Genomic DNA, 15,760 nt, shown 5'->3' with positions numbered 1-15,760 from the left:
CTCCTCTGTGACAGTCCCGTCCCCACCCTGGACTCCCCACCCATGTCACAGGCATGCCCCTCCCTCTCATCAGGCTTGTGCCCAGCGGGGTCCGCCTCCTCCAGGAAGCCTTCCTCCTGGCACAGAGACCCTTCCGGTCTCACCAGGAGTGCAATGGCCCGATTTGGCTCACTGCAACCTCTGCCGCTGCCCCCTGCCCCATCTTTCAAGCAATTCTCCTGCCTCAGCCTTTTGAGTAGCTGTAATTACAGGCACGTGCCACCATGCCCGACTAATTTTTGTATTTCTATTACAGATGGGGTTTCACCATGTTGGTCAGGCTGGTCTCGAACTCCTGACCTCAAGTGATCCAACCGCTTTGGCCTCCCAATGTGTTGGGTTTACAGGCTTGAGCCACCGCACCAGGCCTGGGCCCTGCCTTTTGTGTGGCCCCCATTGTGCTGCTGGACCTGACAAGCAGGGCTGACAGTGAACCCCATATAAACGTGGCCCTGATGACGGGGGTTCAGGCCTTAGAGCAGGTAGATGCTGAAGAAGCGCCCCGGCCTAGCCACGACTCCCATGGAACTCTTTGAATTTTAGGAAATTCTCCTTAAACACACTTCTGGTTCAGCACCGACATCAAGAAGAGAGCCTCTCCAGCACCTCGAAACTCACTTTGTCCCTCCCTGGTTCTTCCCGCTGGGTGCCCACTATGCTGCGGTCTCGCCCATCTGTAGCTGAGCCCAGCAGCCCCTGTAGGACACCTGGCCGAACGGGTCACAGTCCTGCTGGGCTCACTCGGGAGATGGAGGCTCCCAGGGGCTCCTCCAACAGCCCCAGGGCTGCTCTCTGGTCACTGCACCTGCCTGGGGTGCCACTCTGCTTCTCATCTGCACAGCAGGAGAAAAACTCCACAGAGCGTGCTGTGGGCGGGGCCGCCTGTGCAGGGAGCACCGGGTCCTCGCCCTGCCCCTGTCCTCCACACTCCCCTACAGGGACTGTGCCCCTGGCTGCATCCTGCATTTTCCTCCTTTTGTCCACAGGTATGAGGTAGATGACATTGATGAAGAAGGCAAAGCGTGAGTGTCCAGGCCAGGGCAGGGCATGGAGCCTGGGGGCAGCCTAACAGCTGGGAAGGAGCATCCCCACCCGGCCACAGGTTGACACAAGCCCCTCTACCACCAGGAGACACACCGTGAGCTTGCGCCGGATCATCCCGCTGACCTGGTGGAAGGCCAACCCCGAGACAGACCCCGAGGCCTTGTTAGTCAAGGAGAAAACCATGTTCTCAGGATGCTGTGACCTTGGTGACAGCACGGCCAACACAGGAAGCCTGGGCAACACAGGCAGCTGGGCCCGGGGGACCACTACCACCAATACACAGAGACCGGTAGTGGCCCCGAACGTCGGGCTGTGCTGTTATTTATTGGATACAAGGCTGAAGGGTCAGGGTAAAGAATGTGAGTCACCTCCAATGATAGGTAAGGTCACGTGGGTCACGTGTCCACTGGACAGGGGGCCCTTCCCTGCCTGGCAGCCGAGGCAGAGAGGGAGAGGAGACAAAGAGAAAGACAGCTTATGCCATTATTTCTGCATATCAGGGACTATTAGTATTTTCACTAATTTACCACTGCTATCTAGAAAGCAGAGTCAGGTGCACAGGATGGAACATGAAGGTGGACTAGGAGTGTGACCACTGAAGCACAGCATCACAGGGAGACGGTTAGGCCTCCGGATAACTGCGGGCGAGCCTGACTGATGTCAGGCCCTCCACAAGAGGTGGAGGAGCAGAGTCTTCTCTAAACTCCCCCGCGGAAAGGGAGACCCCCCCTTTCCCGGTCTGCTAAGTAGCGGGTGTTGTTTCTTGACACCTTTTGCTACCGCTGGACCACGATCTGCCTGGTAACGGGAGTCTTCCCAGATGCTGGCGTCACCGCTAGACCAAGGAGCCCTCTGGTGGCCCTGTCCGGGCATAACAGAAGGCTCGCACTCCTGTCTTCCGGTCACACCTCACTATGTCCCTTCAGCTCCTATCTGTGTATGGCCTGGTTTTTCCTAGGCTATGATTATTGAGCGAGGATTATTATAATATTGGAAGAAAAAGTAATTGCTACAAACTAATGATTAATGATATTCATATATAATCATATCTAAGATCTATATCTGGTATAACTATTCTTCTTTTATATTTTATTATACTGGAACAGATTGTGTCCTCTGTCTCTTGCCTCGTTGCCTGGGTGGCTTGCCGCCCACAATTCTCCTGACTCAGCCTCCTGAGTAGCTGGGATTACAGGCGTGCGCCACCATGCCTGGCTAATTTTTTGTATTTTTAGTAGAGACGGGGTTTCACCATTTTGGTCAGGCTGGTCTCGAACTCCTGACCTCAAGTGATCTGCTCACCTCGGCCTCTCAAAGTGGTGAGATTACAGGTGTGAGCCACCATGCCAGGCCAGTTTTATTTTTTTAAATACAGACAGGGTCTTGCTATGTTGCCCAAGCTGGTCTTGAACTCCTAACCTCAAGGGATCCTCTCGCCTCAGCCTCCCAAAGTGTTAGGATTACAGGCGTGAGCCACCACACCCGACGTACTTCATTATTTCTTATGTGAACTTGGCTACAATAACCCCCCACTCTGGTTTCCTCTGCTGCCATTACCTAACCGTGAAGTGCAAGATCCTCAGCTCCGGGTGTTCAACAGTCTCCAGGATCCAAACTCATTCCAAGTTGCTCAACAAATACTCTGTGAACACCAAACTGCCTGCGGTTTCTCCCCTCTGGGCATACCGTGGTGCTTTACACATTGTCAACTCTACTCAGCTCTTCTGCCCCTGGAATGACCTGTCCCCCAGTATGTGCCTAACTCCAGATCTTTTTTTTTATTTTTTATTTTTTATTTTGAGACAGGGTCTCGCTGTGTTACCCAGGCTGGAGTGCAGTGGCACAATCATAGCTTACTGCAGTCTTGACCTCCTGGGCTCAGGAGATCCTCCCACCTCAGCCTCCTGAGTAGCTGGGACTACAGGTGTGAGCCACCACGACCAGCTCATTTTTGTATTTGTGGAGATGAGGTTTCATCGTCATATTGCCCAGGCTGGTCTCAAATTCCTGAGCTCAAGCAATCTACCCACCTTGGCCTCCCAAAGTGCTAGCATTACAGGCATGAGCCACTGGTGCCTGGCCCCAGCAAGACTTCCTTGATCCCCACTCCCACACCTCCTCGCTGTGCTGAGTACCCATGGGCTCTGAGAGCATTTCTCATCGAACTCTAGTTAATGACTTGTCTATTTATCTATCTATCCCACTAGACTCTAAGTCCCTTTAGGACAGAATCTCTGTTTTATATGGTTTTTTGGGTATCTTCCACTAACACCTAGGACAGCACCTGGAAGACAGTTTCTTTTCTTTTCTTTCTTTTTTTTTTTTTTTTTGTGATGGAGTTTCCCTCTGTTGCCAGGCTGGAGTGCAGTGGCACGATCTCAGCTCACTGCAACCTCCGCCTCCTGGGTTCCAGCAATTGTCCTGCCTCAGTCTCCTGAGTAGCTGGGATTACAGGCACCCGCCACCATGCCTGGCTAATTTTTGTATTTTTAGTAGTGACGGGGTTTCACCAAGTTGGCCAGGATGGTCTCAATCTCTTGACCTAGTGATCCGCCTGCCTTGGCCTGCCAAAGTGCTGGGATTACAGGTGTGAGTTGTCGTGCCCGGCTGACAATTTCTTATCACAAAAAATCTTCCCAAAAAATCTCCAAATGGGCTGGGCTTTAGACTGCTGGTATACCCTCTTTCTTTTCCTGAGGGTAGATGAGACTCATTCATTGTAACCACTGTTTTTTAAAACAGTATGCAAATATTCCTGCGGTTTTGTTCATTTACAAATCCCTGCCTGAAGCTTCTTTCTTTCTTTCCCAATTCTACTTCATGCTCTTTTTTTTTTTTGAATCAGGGTCTCACTCTGTCACTCAGGCTGGTGTGCAGCGGTGCAATCACAGCTTACTGCAGCCTCGACCTCCCAGGCTTGCAATCCTCCCATCTCAGCTTCCTGAGCAGCTGGGACAACAGACGCTTGCCACTATGCCCAGCTAATTTATTTTAATTTTTGTAGCGATGGGGTCTCACTGTGTTGCGCAGGCTGGTCTGAAACTGCTGAGCTCTACCGATCCTCCTGCCTCAGCCTCCTAAAATGCTGGGATTACAAGTGTGAGCCGGCTACTTCCTGCTCTTTTTTTTTTTTTTTGAGACAGAGTCTCGCTCTGTCGCCCAGGCTGGAGTGCAGTGGCGTGATCTCGGCTTAGTGCAACCCCCGTTTCCCGGGTTCAAGTGATTCTCCTGCCTCAGCCTCCCAAGTAGCTGGGACTACAGGCTCGTACCACCATGCCCTGCTAATTTTTTTATTTTTAGTGGAGACAGGGTTTCACCATGTTAGCCAGGATGGTCTCGATCTCCCGACCTTGTGATCCACCCGCCTCCACCTCCCAAAGTGTTGGGATTACAGGCGTGAGCCACCGTGCCCGGCCTAAATTTTGCACTGGACTGGACTATATATATTTGTGCCGAGCAAATAGTAAAACCGCTGATTTGCTTTGAACCTTGGAGTAACCTTGGAAACCTTCTCCTTCGCTATCAGTACCTTTGTGATGTTAAAGTTCTTTTCACCAGGACTCCGCAGGATGCTCACCTGAAAACATTGGCTCTGAATGTGGGAATGATTCCATTAAGCCACTCACAGTCTACCATCCCTATTTTGCAAATAGAATCCCAAATTTACAAAATAAATTGTCCCTTTGGCTGCAAAATTTACAAAATAAATTGTGATCATTAATAAGAGTTAATATAATAAAGTCAGAAATCATTGAGAACATGAACTAAAATGCAGAGATATTATTTCTTTTCTTTTTTTCTTTTTGAGATGGAGTCTTGCTCTGTTGCCTAGGCTGGAGTGCAGTGGTGAGATCTTGGCTCACTGCAACCTGTCTTCAGATTCAAGTGATTGTCCTGCCTCAGCCTACTGAGTAGCTGGGATTACAGACATCCACCACCATGCCCAGCTAATTTTTGTATTTTTAGTAGAGACAGGGTTTCACCATATTGGCCAGGCTGGTTTCAAACTCCTGACATCAAGTGATCTGCCTGCCTCAGCCTCCCAGGTGTTGGGATTAGAGGCGTGAGCCACCGTGCCCGGCCCAGAGAAAGTATTTCTTTCCAATTCATGAGAAGTATAGACACTCTTAAAGCCTCTCCTCATACATCTATCAAAATAACTTTAAGATTTCTCTGTCAAAATATTGGACCCTTCTGCCAACCAAACTGGAGCTCTAATTTAGGAATAGTTTAATAAAAATGTACTTAATGTTGAGGTGGGAGAATAACTGGAGCACAGGAGTTTGAGGCCAGCCTGTGCTACATAGTGAGGCTCTGTCTCTATCAAAAAATTTAAAAATAATTAGCTGGGTGTAGTGGCACATGCCTGTAGTCTCAGCTACTCAGAAGGATGAGGTGGGAGCATTGCTTGAGCTCAGGAGGTCCAGGCTGCAGTGAGCCATGACCATGCCACTGCATTCCAGCCTGGGTGACAGAATGAGACCCTGTCTCAAAAAAAATTTTATTAAAAAAAATATATATACATATATATATCCATATATAGACACACACACACACAAAGAATCCTGATATGATTATACAAATGTATCAAATCATCACATGTATTCTGAAAATACATACATATATGTGTCAATTAAAACATTTTAAATCTTTATAAATATGTACACAAAAAGTATATATTTTTGTGGATCTATGTACATATATATACATACACACATATATACACAAAAAGTTACTGATTGTATATGTATATGTATATATATTGTATATTGTGTGTGTGTGTGTGTGTGTGTATATATATACACACACAAAAAGATACTGATTACATTTTCAAACGCCTGTCTTACCATATAGGTGTTCCAGAATTTCTGTTTCAGGTCCAAAAATATGTCATCCTTTCCCTGGAGAATGCTCATACCTATTTGCAAAAACACCAAAAGAATTTTAAAAGATTCGGTAGAGGCCGGGCGCGGTGGCTCACGCCTGTAATCCCAGCACTTTGGGAGGCCGAGGCGGGCGGATCACGAGGTCAGGAGATCGAGACCATCCTGGCTAACATGGTGAAACCCCGTCTCTACTAAAAATACAAAAAAATTAGCCGGGCGTGGTGGTGGGCGCCTGTAGTCCCAGCTACTCGGGAGGCTGAGGCAGGAGAATGGCGTGAATCCGGGAGGCGGAGCTTGCAGTGAGCCGAGATCGCGCCACTACACTCCAGCCTGGGCGACAGAGCCAGACTCCGTCTCAAAAAAAAAAAAAAAAAAAAAAAAAAAAAAGATTCGGTAGAGTACCGTATAACAGTTCATGTTTAAGTTTCCCATTCCAAAATGCAAAGTAACCATCACTATCATCCATCAATATGACCATCTGACCCAACAGTGAAAAGAGAACATAGACAGGTGCCGTGGCTCAAGCCTGTAATCCCAGCACTTTGGGAGGCCGAGGCAGGCAGATTGCTTGAGTCCAGGAGTTAAGAGACCAGCCTGGGCAACAAGGCAAAACCCCATCTCTACAAAAAATACAAAAATTAGCCAGGTGTGGTGGTGTGCCTGTAGTCACAGTTACTCAGGAGGCTGAGGTGGGAGGATTGCTTGAGCCTGGGAGGTGGAGGCTACAGTGAGCTGTGATCATGCCACTGCACTCCAGTCTGGACAACACAGCAAGACCCTGTCTCAAAAAAAAAAAAAAAGAACATAGTCTCCATTCTAAAACTAGAAAATTTTAAAGGAATGATAAATATGAAGTGAGAATAGCAGAATATAAAAGTTACAGCAGAACGATTATTTTTTCAAAAACTATAACAATTCACAAAAACAATCCAGTTACAATAGTGGGTCTATTGGTTACTTTTCTCTACCTTCCAAACATTTTGTGAAAAGTTGAACATTTGGACATTTTGAAATTTTAATTTCTATCTTTTAAAAAAAGCTAGTGGGCTGGGCACGGTGGCTCATGCCTGTAATCCCAGCACTTTGGGAAGTTGAGGTGAGTGGATCACCTGAGGTCAGGAGTTCGAGACCAGCCTGACCAACACGGAGAAACCCCGTCTCTACTAAAAATACAAAATTAGCTGGGTGTGGTGGCGCATGCCTGTAATCCCAGCTTCTCGAGAAGCTGAGGCAGAAGGATCACTTGAACCCAGAAAGTGGAGGTTGCAGTGAGCTGAGATCGGGCCAATGCACACTCCAGCCAGGATGATAAAGCGAGACTCTGTCTCCAAAAAAAAAAAAAAGAAAAAGAAAAGAAAAAGAGAACAATTTCACTAGTTGTTTCCTCATTTGTAATATGAGAGTAATAAGAACAATCTCAGGTGCGAGGGCTCATGTCTGTGATCCCAGCACTTTGGGAGGCCATGATGGGCAGATTACTTGAGTTCAGGAGTTCGAGATGACCCTGGCAAACATGGTGAACCTTGTCTCCATTAAAAATGCAAAAATTAGCCGGGCATGGTGGTGTGCATCTGTAATGCCAGCTACTTGGTAGGCTGAGGCAGGAGGATCGCTTGAACCTGGAGATGGAGGTTTCAATGAGCTGAGATCAGGCCACTGCACACTCCAGGCTGGGCAATAAAACAAGACTCTGTCTCAAAAAAAAAAAAGAAGAAGAAGAAGAAGAAGAAAAGAAAAAGAGAACAATCTCACTAGTTTCTTGAGGATTAAATAGCATTCTGGTCCCCTACCCCTTCACCGCTGTACAAGGCTTCTTTAACAGTTGCTAGGAAGCTGTTTGCAAATCTAGTCTGCAAACCACACGCCGGGACCAGGCACAGACCTTCTGATAAAACAGGAGGCCCTAGCTCCCGGGCTGTCTGTTCTCCTGACCCACTGACCCCGTCAGGTTTAAGACCCATAGAGATTTTCTCCCCAGTTACCCACCCCATCCCCTTCAAGGCTATAGAAATTGCAATGATGATAGAGGCCACAGGGCCCCTCCTGTGAGCAGACGGAGGATCTCCAAAGATTACAAGAATTTAACCAACTTGAGTGATCAGCCTGTTTTACAGCCTCCTGACCTCAACCTGTTCTTCCCCAGCCCTGGGTGGAATGAGGTCACCCTGTTTGTTTAAATCGGCTCCTAAATGACCCCAGGTTACTTACAGTTGAACCCAAGTTAACTCTCCTCATTACCATGCTAAAGTCTTCACCCCGGGAGAAGCTATAGCTTCATGACTATAACCTATGCAACCTATGCGCTAGCATCATGACTCACTGGGACCCCTACTCTACATGCAATCATGCACCCTCTCCTTTCTCCATCACCCCATAAAACCTTCCTGTCTCTTTCTCTGGGGGACACACTACTTGGGAGAATATGCCCAGTGTCTTCCTTTCTTGTGCCAAGTAAAACTCCCATTGATCAAAACCCGCCTCTTGGTGGAGTCATTTGTGACTCGTTAAGGGAATGAACCTCGGTATTTTTCAGGTAACATTTCCATTGTTCTTATTGTACGCAGTAGAGAAGGTTTCCACAGTCAAGCCCCTGTCCCCCACACCCCAGGCCCGGGTCGGATTTTCTAAGGAGAGGGTTCCCTGAACCCTCACAGGTATATAGTCCTCTACGGCAAGGATCCAAGGTCCCTTGATGTTTTCCGTGAGACCCCAGGGGAAAATCTTGTTACCAAAGCAGGACTAGGCCCCTGGGCATGAATTTGCTGAAGATCCAGGCCCAACCTCAGATTCCACCTGCTCTGCCCCCCAGGGTCACGGGTCCCCTTGCATTTTGTTCCTGTGTTGGCCCCGGGGCCCCAGGCGTGGATTTTCTGAACAGCAGGTCGGTTCCTTCCCTGTCCCACGATTGGTTCACGGTCATTGCAGCTGCTACGGCCTTGAACTGGGATCTCCTTTATTTTCCCGTGGGCCTTTTTCAGGGGGCAAAGACCTCCGCAGCCCTGCCTACCTCCAGCCTTGGCCTACACCCAACCCCAGAGTCTGAGCCCCGACCCTAGTCCTCTAAATTCCTGACCTGGTGGACCTCTGGCTCCCCAATTTCTCGGCTCCCCAGCCAGTGCCTCCTGCAACTTCTCGCAATCAAACACCCCAGCCTCCAGCCTTTGCCCTGGCCCTTCAGGCCTCTGAAGCAGCTCCGGTCTCAGAGCCCCGGCTCCTGCCCGGGTCCCCAGGCTCCTGCAGCACCCTCCCTCCAGCCGCTTGATCCCCGAGTCCCTGCCTCCAGTCCCCCAATACTGGGTCCCACCCCCCAGGTTCCCCCCCGGCCCCTCACCGGCGTAGAAGGCCGAGACCGCGATGGGCGCACCGACCACCTGGTCGCACAGCAACTTGGCCAGCACGGCGTGCGGCGCTCGGCCCGGGAGCGCGCGCTCCAGCAGGCCCAGCCACACGTAGTTGAAGTTGGCGTGGAAGGTCACCACCAACGTGGCAAAAAAAGAATTTAAATTCTCTATACCACTGCTCTATTAGTATAATGATCTGCAAAAGTGTGTGTTTAATACTAATAATCTGCTAGTATATATTTTCTCAACAGGACCATATTCTTCACATCTCTCATTTGTGCTTTGTTTTTGTTTTTTTAAACAGTCTCATTCTGTCGCCTAGGCTGGAGTCCAGTGGTATGATCTTGGCTCACTGCAACCTCTGCCACCCGGGTTCAGGAGAGTCTCCTGCCTCAGCCTCCCAAGTAGCTGGGATTACAGATGCCCGCCACCACGCCCAGCTAATTTTTGTATTTTTAGTAGAGACAGGTTTCACCTTCTCGGCCAGGCTGGTCTTGAACTCCTGACCTCGTGGTCCACCTGCCTTGGCCTCCTAAAGCGCTGGGATTACAGGCATGAGTCACCGCACTCGGCCTTGTACTGTTTTTTAAAAAGCATTTTCATATTAATCATTTCCTCAGTTTATTCTCACAACAAGCTTGAGAGATATGAAGGAATATCTACCACTAAATATAGAAAAATGAGGCATAGTCCCAGAACCAAAAAGATATGCCTATTTAGCATGCAAGAAAGATTATTTTGGCACAAGTAACTTTTCCTTCAAGAATCTCATTTCAAAAACATAATTACTTAAAGTTGGCAACTTCACCAAAAACAGGATCTCCTGTGTGTAATACGATTTCTGATATATGAACATACTACCTATAATCACACATGTGACCTGACACCGTAGCAACCTGGAACTTATTCCACAATTACAAAAACCATCTTTGGGAACAAAAGAACAAATGTTTAAACTTGGAAAATAAAATTCTCAACAGAATATTTGCATATTTATTTATTTTAATTTTCAATAGAGACAGAGTTCAGCAAATGGTACCAGTGACTGGTACCAAGAGACACAAGGAGTCTCACTATGTTCCCAGCCTGGAGAGCAGTGGCCAGCCACAGCATGATCACTGCACACAACAGTTCTGAACTCCTGAGCTCCAGCGATTCTTCTGCCTCAGCCTCCCATGTAGCTGAGACTACAGGTACATACTACCACATCTAGGTCCTGTTTAGAATTTTTTAAACTCATAAAACCTCAGCAATGGAAAAGCCTTTGGAGTTCCAGCCCAACCTTTTCTCTGCAGTGGAGTCTCTCCTCTCCACCTTCCTCCATTTGGTACATTTATGGGGAAAGAGTATTCACTAACACCACCACCAGCTGAACACTTGCAGTGTGCCAAGCATTCTAAATATGTTAGTTCGTTATTTCAATTAATGTCTCAACAACTATTATTTTCATCCTCATTTTACAAATGAGGAAACAGAAGCTTCCACAGGCTAAGTACCTTACCCAAGTATCCCTAGGTAGGAACTACAAAACCAGGATCCAAACATAGGTCTGTGCGATTCCCCGTCATGGCTTCCACTCGACAGAACCCCCTCATGCACTGGTTTTACAACACAATGACCACCTAATCTGAAATTGCTCTTATAAATACTGTGCAAAGAAGTAGGAGCTATAACCAAACTGAGTAAAATCTGCAGGCACTCTGTTAAGTATGATAAAGTACCTAGGGCTAGATCACCTAGTTTGTAATCTCATAGCATAAATATACAAATTATACAAATCAGTTTTAGTTTATTAGGAAACTACTCTGATCCTAAAATGCAAAATATAGCTTCTTTGCCTCCTTCATGACTGCCTGCTCACTGTGTGACTGGGATGCAGTCACCTACCGAGACTATGATGGGTATGTTTCTGCTAAGAAAAGCTGCCACATTTACTTTCCCCATATATGGATGCTGCCATTATTTTCCTGGCATGCTGAATCTCCACCTTCCCCTCCTCTTCTCCCCACCCTGTGGCACAAAGAACATATTGTACAGGAAATATACTCTCTTCCTGCAAGCAAGAAAAATGGGTTTGAGAAACATACGGGGGGGGGGGGGAAACAAACCATTCCGCATTCTCTGTTTTTTAAAAATACAACAAAAGGTGCAAAAGCAATTATCTCTGGGGTGTGGGATTATGTTTATCTTCCTTACATTTTCCTATATCTTTTCCTAGATTTAAAAATGAACAACTTTTTCTTAACAGGTATTTATTAATTTATTTAGGAAATTTTCAAACACATACAAATGGGCTAAGAACATAATGAACCCCAAGTTCCTAGGAACTGACTCCAACATCAATCACCAACACATGGGCAGCCTGTTTCTTCTCTACACGAACCCACTTCCCTTCTACCCCCACTGGGTTATTTAAGCAAATCCCAGATGTCATATCATTTTATCCAATAAATACTTCAGTTTGTATCTCTAAAATAAGGGCTATTAAAAAATTAAGAACATTAACACAAATGCACTAAAATATAAAAAAATTAGTAATACATATTACTTTAAAAATTTTAAAAAGTCTTAACGGAATACTTAAAGGAGAAAAAAAAGGAAATGCTCAATGGCATTATTGCCTAAACAGCTTACATGACTCAGCTTTGCTGAAAAGGTCCAGATGCATGGCTGTCCCTTAGGCCACTAGAATAACTGGCAAAATGACCATATCTAGTTTTCAGTGTTTGAGGAGTTTACCTGTTGAGAACTGCCTCCTTGTCTCCAAGACGACTTTTAATTTTACTTGTCAGATAGTCCAAAAACAGCGTCCAGATATCCAAACAAGAGCAGTAACCTTCATGAGTAGGCTATGGTACAAAAAAAAATCCAGACAATGAAATTATTTAATGCTACTATTCCTTAGAAACACACGCATGCCAGTGTTTAATTCCAGCAGAATGATGAAATCATAAGCCTAGATTCCCCAGTTTCCTGGTAACCAAAACTGGTGGCTTTTAGTCGGTCTATACCATTGGGCCCTCCTGAACCTTACGAGACAAGGGTACCATGGAACACATCACGAGGGAGCTACTGTGCAGCATAAACTGAGTTATAAAATAAGTCAAGCAAAAACCTATCTTAAAATCTGAGACTGGTAGAGAGGGCTCTTACAGATCATCTAGTTTAAATCTATTTTCCAGAGAGAAATCGAGATTCAGAGATACAAGTTGTTCAAGGCCAGAGGTAAAAACAAGTCCCTTTACCCCCAGCCAATGCTCTTTCCATTACAAACCATTACGAAAGCAAAAATCAGTTTCAGTGGCTCCAAAGGTGACAGGTTCACACATTTGAATGTAAGGAAAGTAACACTTGCAGTCTTTCTATAGAACAGACTGAAAATGAGCTCATTAAGTCTGACCCTCAGGGCATTATCCCATTTGCAAAAGCAAGGGTGTCAAACGTGCTAATAGCAACCTCCAACCAGGTGCTGATGTGGAGGAACAAAGTGAGAAGTCTTTGTAGGATCCTAGTAGTACAATGAAGACCACTGCACTAGTTAACTTTCTCAAGGGCTCTGAGACTCTATTTCATGCAAAGTCCAGGCAACACAATCTCCAACAGCTACTCCTTCCCCTATGCATTCAGGTTCAACTTGTGGCTCCAAACCCTGATATCTCCACTCAAATGCTCACTACCTGAAAGACTCCTTTGGTTTTGCTGGTGGCTGTCTCACTGGACCACACATTTGGTGACAAGATCAAATATGAAAATAAATAATAACATGACCTTCTTGGATCAGTTTCTTTCCATTGCTGATCCACATGGAAATCTAGACGTTTACAAGGGCATACATGGAGGTGCCCAAGAAATAACTAACAATGGGTGGCGGTATCCAGTGGGAGTTCTGTACCTAAGCTGAAGTCTGAGACAGAATAAGTGTAACTTGGCTGGGCGTGGTGGCTCATGCCTGTAATTCCAGCATTATGAGAGGCCAAGGCAGGTGGACTGCTTGAGACCAGGAGTTCGAGACCAGCCTGGGCAACATAGTGAGACTCGGTGTGTATATTTTAGAAAAAAAATTAAAATAGGAAAGGAAAGGAAGAAAAAGAAAGAAAAGAGTGTAACTTAAAAAGCCAGGCAAATTCCAACTTCACGACCCAAAGGGTAGCTCTGGAACTAGACAGGACCAACCTCAGAAAACAAAATGACCAAGTCCTGTCTCTACCTCATACTTGGCAATACTGACAATATCCACGACATGAAGTGAACCAGGAGAATAACCAGGAAAAACAATGAATAAGCCACATGGAAATGATACGGCAGCCAGACGGAGTGGCTCACATCTGTAATCCCAACACTTTGGGAGGCCCAGGCGGGTGGATCTCTTGAGGTCAGGAGTTTGAGACCACCCTGGCCAACATGGTGTAAACCCTTTCTCTACTAAAAATACAAAAATTAGCCGGGCATGGCGATGCACACCTGTGATCCCAGCTACTCGGGAGGCTTAACAGGAAAATCGCTTGAACCCAGGAGGCAGAGGTTGCAGTGAGCTGAGATCGTGCCACTGCACTCCAGCCTGGACAACAGAGCAAGACCCTGTCTCAAAAAAAAAGAAGAAAGAAATGATATGAGTAGTCCTTGGACAGGCCACTAGACCTGCCCATCCAAGAGACACACTCTTGTCCTGGGTTCAACTTGCTGAGCTTCCCTCAAGTCAATCACCAAGGTTATCCCTCCTTGGTTCAAAACTATCCACTAGCCCCCTCAAAAGAGCACAGCCCATCAGATGCATATGGAAGTGCCTTTGGGAAAGGTTACCACATAAATCCAAGTATTATGGCTCCGTCAAAGTACTTTATAATTATACATATAAACTTCATGCATGTGAATTGAGGACTTGCTATATGCTCAAGGCTGGGGGAAAGGTGAGCAGACACACCCTGTATAACCTGAAGCACCACCTTTCACATCCATTCCTGCAGGCCCCACTGCGAGGGCTTGTGCACTGCCCACAGGCCGCCCATGACCTGGCCTCTGATAGTTGCTGTGGACATGGTTCATTCCGGTCATCAAGATGATGGGCTGGCTCCATTTTTGAAGTCGCCTAACTTTTCAAAACCTTCATAGACCCATTTTTAAAATGGACCTAGACCCCAATTTACTTTTCAGATTCCAGGGCTACAAATCCAGGTTTCTTTAAGAAACTAATGATACCATTCTATCTTCCAGGTGGTTTACAGTGTTTAGTTTTCATTTGCATTGGTCTATGTGATCTTCATAAGAGTCTTGGAAAGTGAACAAATATTTTGCATCTTCCCCTTTTACAGATAAAGAAACCAAGGCTCAAAAGTCAAGTCCAGTCATATCTTGCCCAAGGTAACAAGACAATTAAGGAACAAAATCAGAACTAGAAAGTGGATCTTGGCCAGGCACGGTGGTTCACACCTGTAATCCCAGCACTTTGGGAGGCTGAGTCGAGTGGATCACCTGAGGTCAGGAATTCGAGACCAGCCTGGTCAACACGGTGAAACCCTATCTCTACTAAAAATACAAAAAATTAGCCAGGTGGGGTGGTGCTTGCCTGTAATCCCAGATACTCAGGAGGCTGAGAGGCAGAATTGCTTGAACCCGGGAGGCAGAGGTTGCAGTAAGTCAAGATCGCACCATCGCACTCCAGCATGGGCGACAAGAGTGAAACTCTGTCTCCAAAAAAAAAGAAAATAAAAAAAAAACAAAAGGAAGGTGGATCTTAAGGCTCTGTGGTCCACAGCCCTTCCCCCCAGGGTATACCATCTCAGGCACAGTTTCAGGAAGAAGGGGCAAAATGAAAAACACAAGAACAAGAAGGAAGTGGTGAGGACGCACTAAGCTTAGGAGCATTAAGACAGACAGACATAGGTTTATAGACAGCCAAGAGGCTCAGCAAGCAAAGCAAAGCAGGAGGCAGCAGACACCTGCTGAGCACTGCTACCTGGAGGCGCTGGCGGCAGGGCATTTACAGAAAAATGCAGGAAAAGAAACAGAAAAGGAGAAACGGTTAAGGAAGATACTAGCACCATCTTCTGTCTTATGACTGTTCTTCGAAATTATGTTCATCAGTACAGTCATGTACCATATAACAACATTTCCATCAACAATAGACTGCATGTGTGACAGTGGCCCAATAAGATAACCCCTGTATTTTTATTCTACCTTTTCTATGTTTAGATACAAATCCCTACCCTTGTGTTACAGCTGCCTACAGTATTCTACACAGTAGAATAGTAGAGTAGTACTCTACACAGTAACACACTGCACAGGTTTGTGGCCTACACCACCTAGCCTACGTGTGTGATGGACTCTCCCATCTAGGCTTGCGTAAGTGCACTCTATGATGTACACACAACGATGACATCACCTAACACATTCATCAGAACACATCCCTGTCAATTAAGGGACGCAACACATGACTGTACTAAAATTTGTGAA

At 46.4% G+C, this 15,760-nt stretch overlaps 1 protein-coding gene across 5 annotated transcripts in view; it reads right to left on the bottom strand.

Annotated features, from left to right (window-relative positions):
• The window catches only part of LOC115931110 (sulfotransferase 1A1-like), a 37,667-nt gene that overhangs the window by 10,586 nt on the left and 11,321 nt on the right, over positions 1 to 15,760 (bottom strand). For 3 of the 5 annotated variants that reach the window (XM_063700075.1, XM_063700078.1, XM_063700077.1), the window contains 2 exons: positions 12,050 to 12,159; positions 5,931 to 6,001 (listed from right to left, as the gene is read on the bottom strand). In XM_063700075.1, the coding sequence (XP_063556145.1) occupies positions 5,974 to 6,001; positions 12,050 to 12,159 (138 nt within the window). In that variant the 3' untranslated portion in view covers positions 5,931 to 5,973. Of the gene's footprint in view, positions 1 to 4,571; positions 4,655 to 5,930; positions 6,002 to 12,049; positions 12,160 to 15,760 lie in introns of those variants that run through there. The other 2 variants (XM_063700076.1, XM_063700074.1) reach the window with 2 other exon arrangements.

This window comes from Gorilla gorilla, chromosome 18 (assembly GCF_029281585.2).
Source record: "Gorilla gorilla gorilla isolate KB3781 chromosome 18, NHGRI_mGorGor1-v2.1_pri, whole genome shotgun sequence".
Lineage (NCBI taxonomy): Eukaryota > Metazoa > Chordata > Mammalia > Primates > Hominidae > Gorilla > Gorilla gorilla.
Note: the sequence above shows the minus strand (reverse complement) of the source record. Positions and strands in the feature narration are given on the sequence as shown.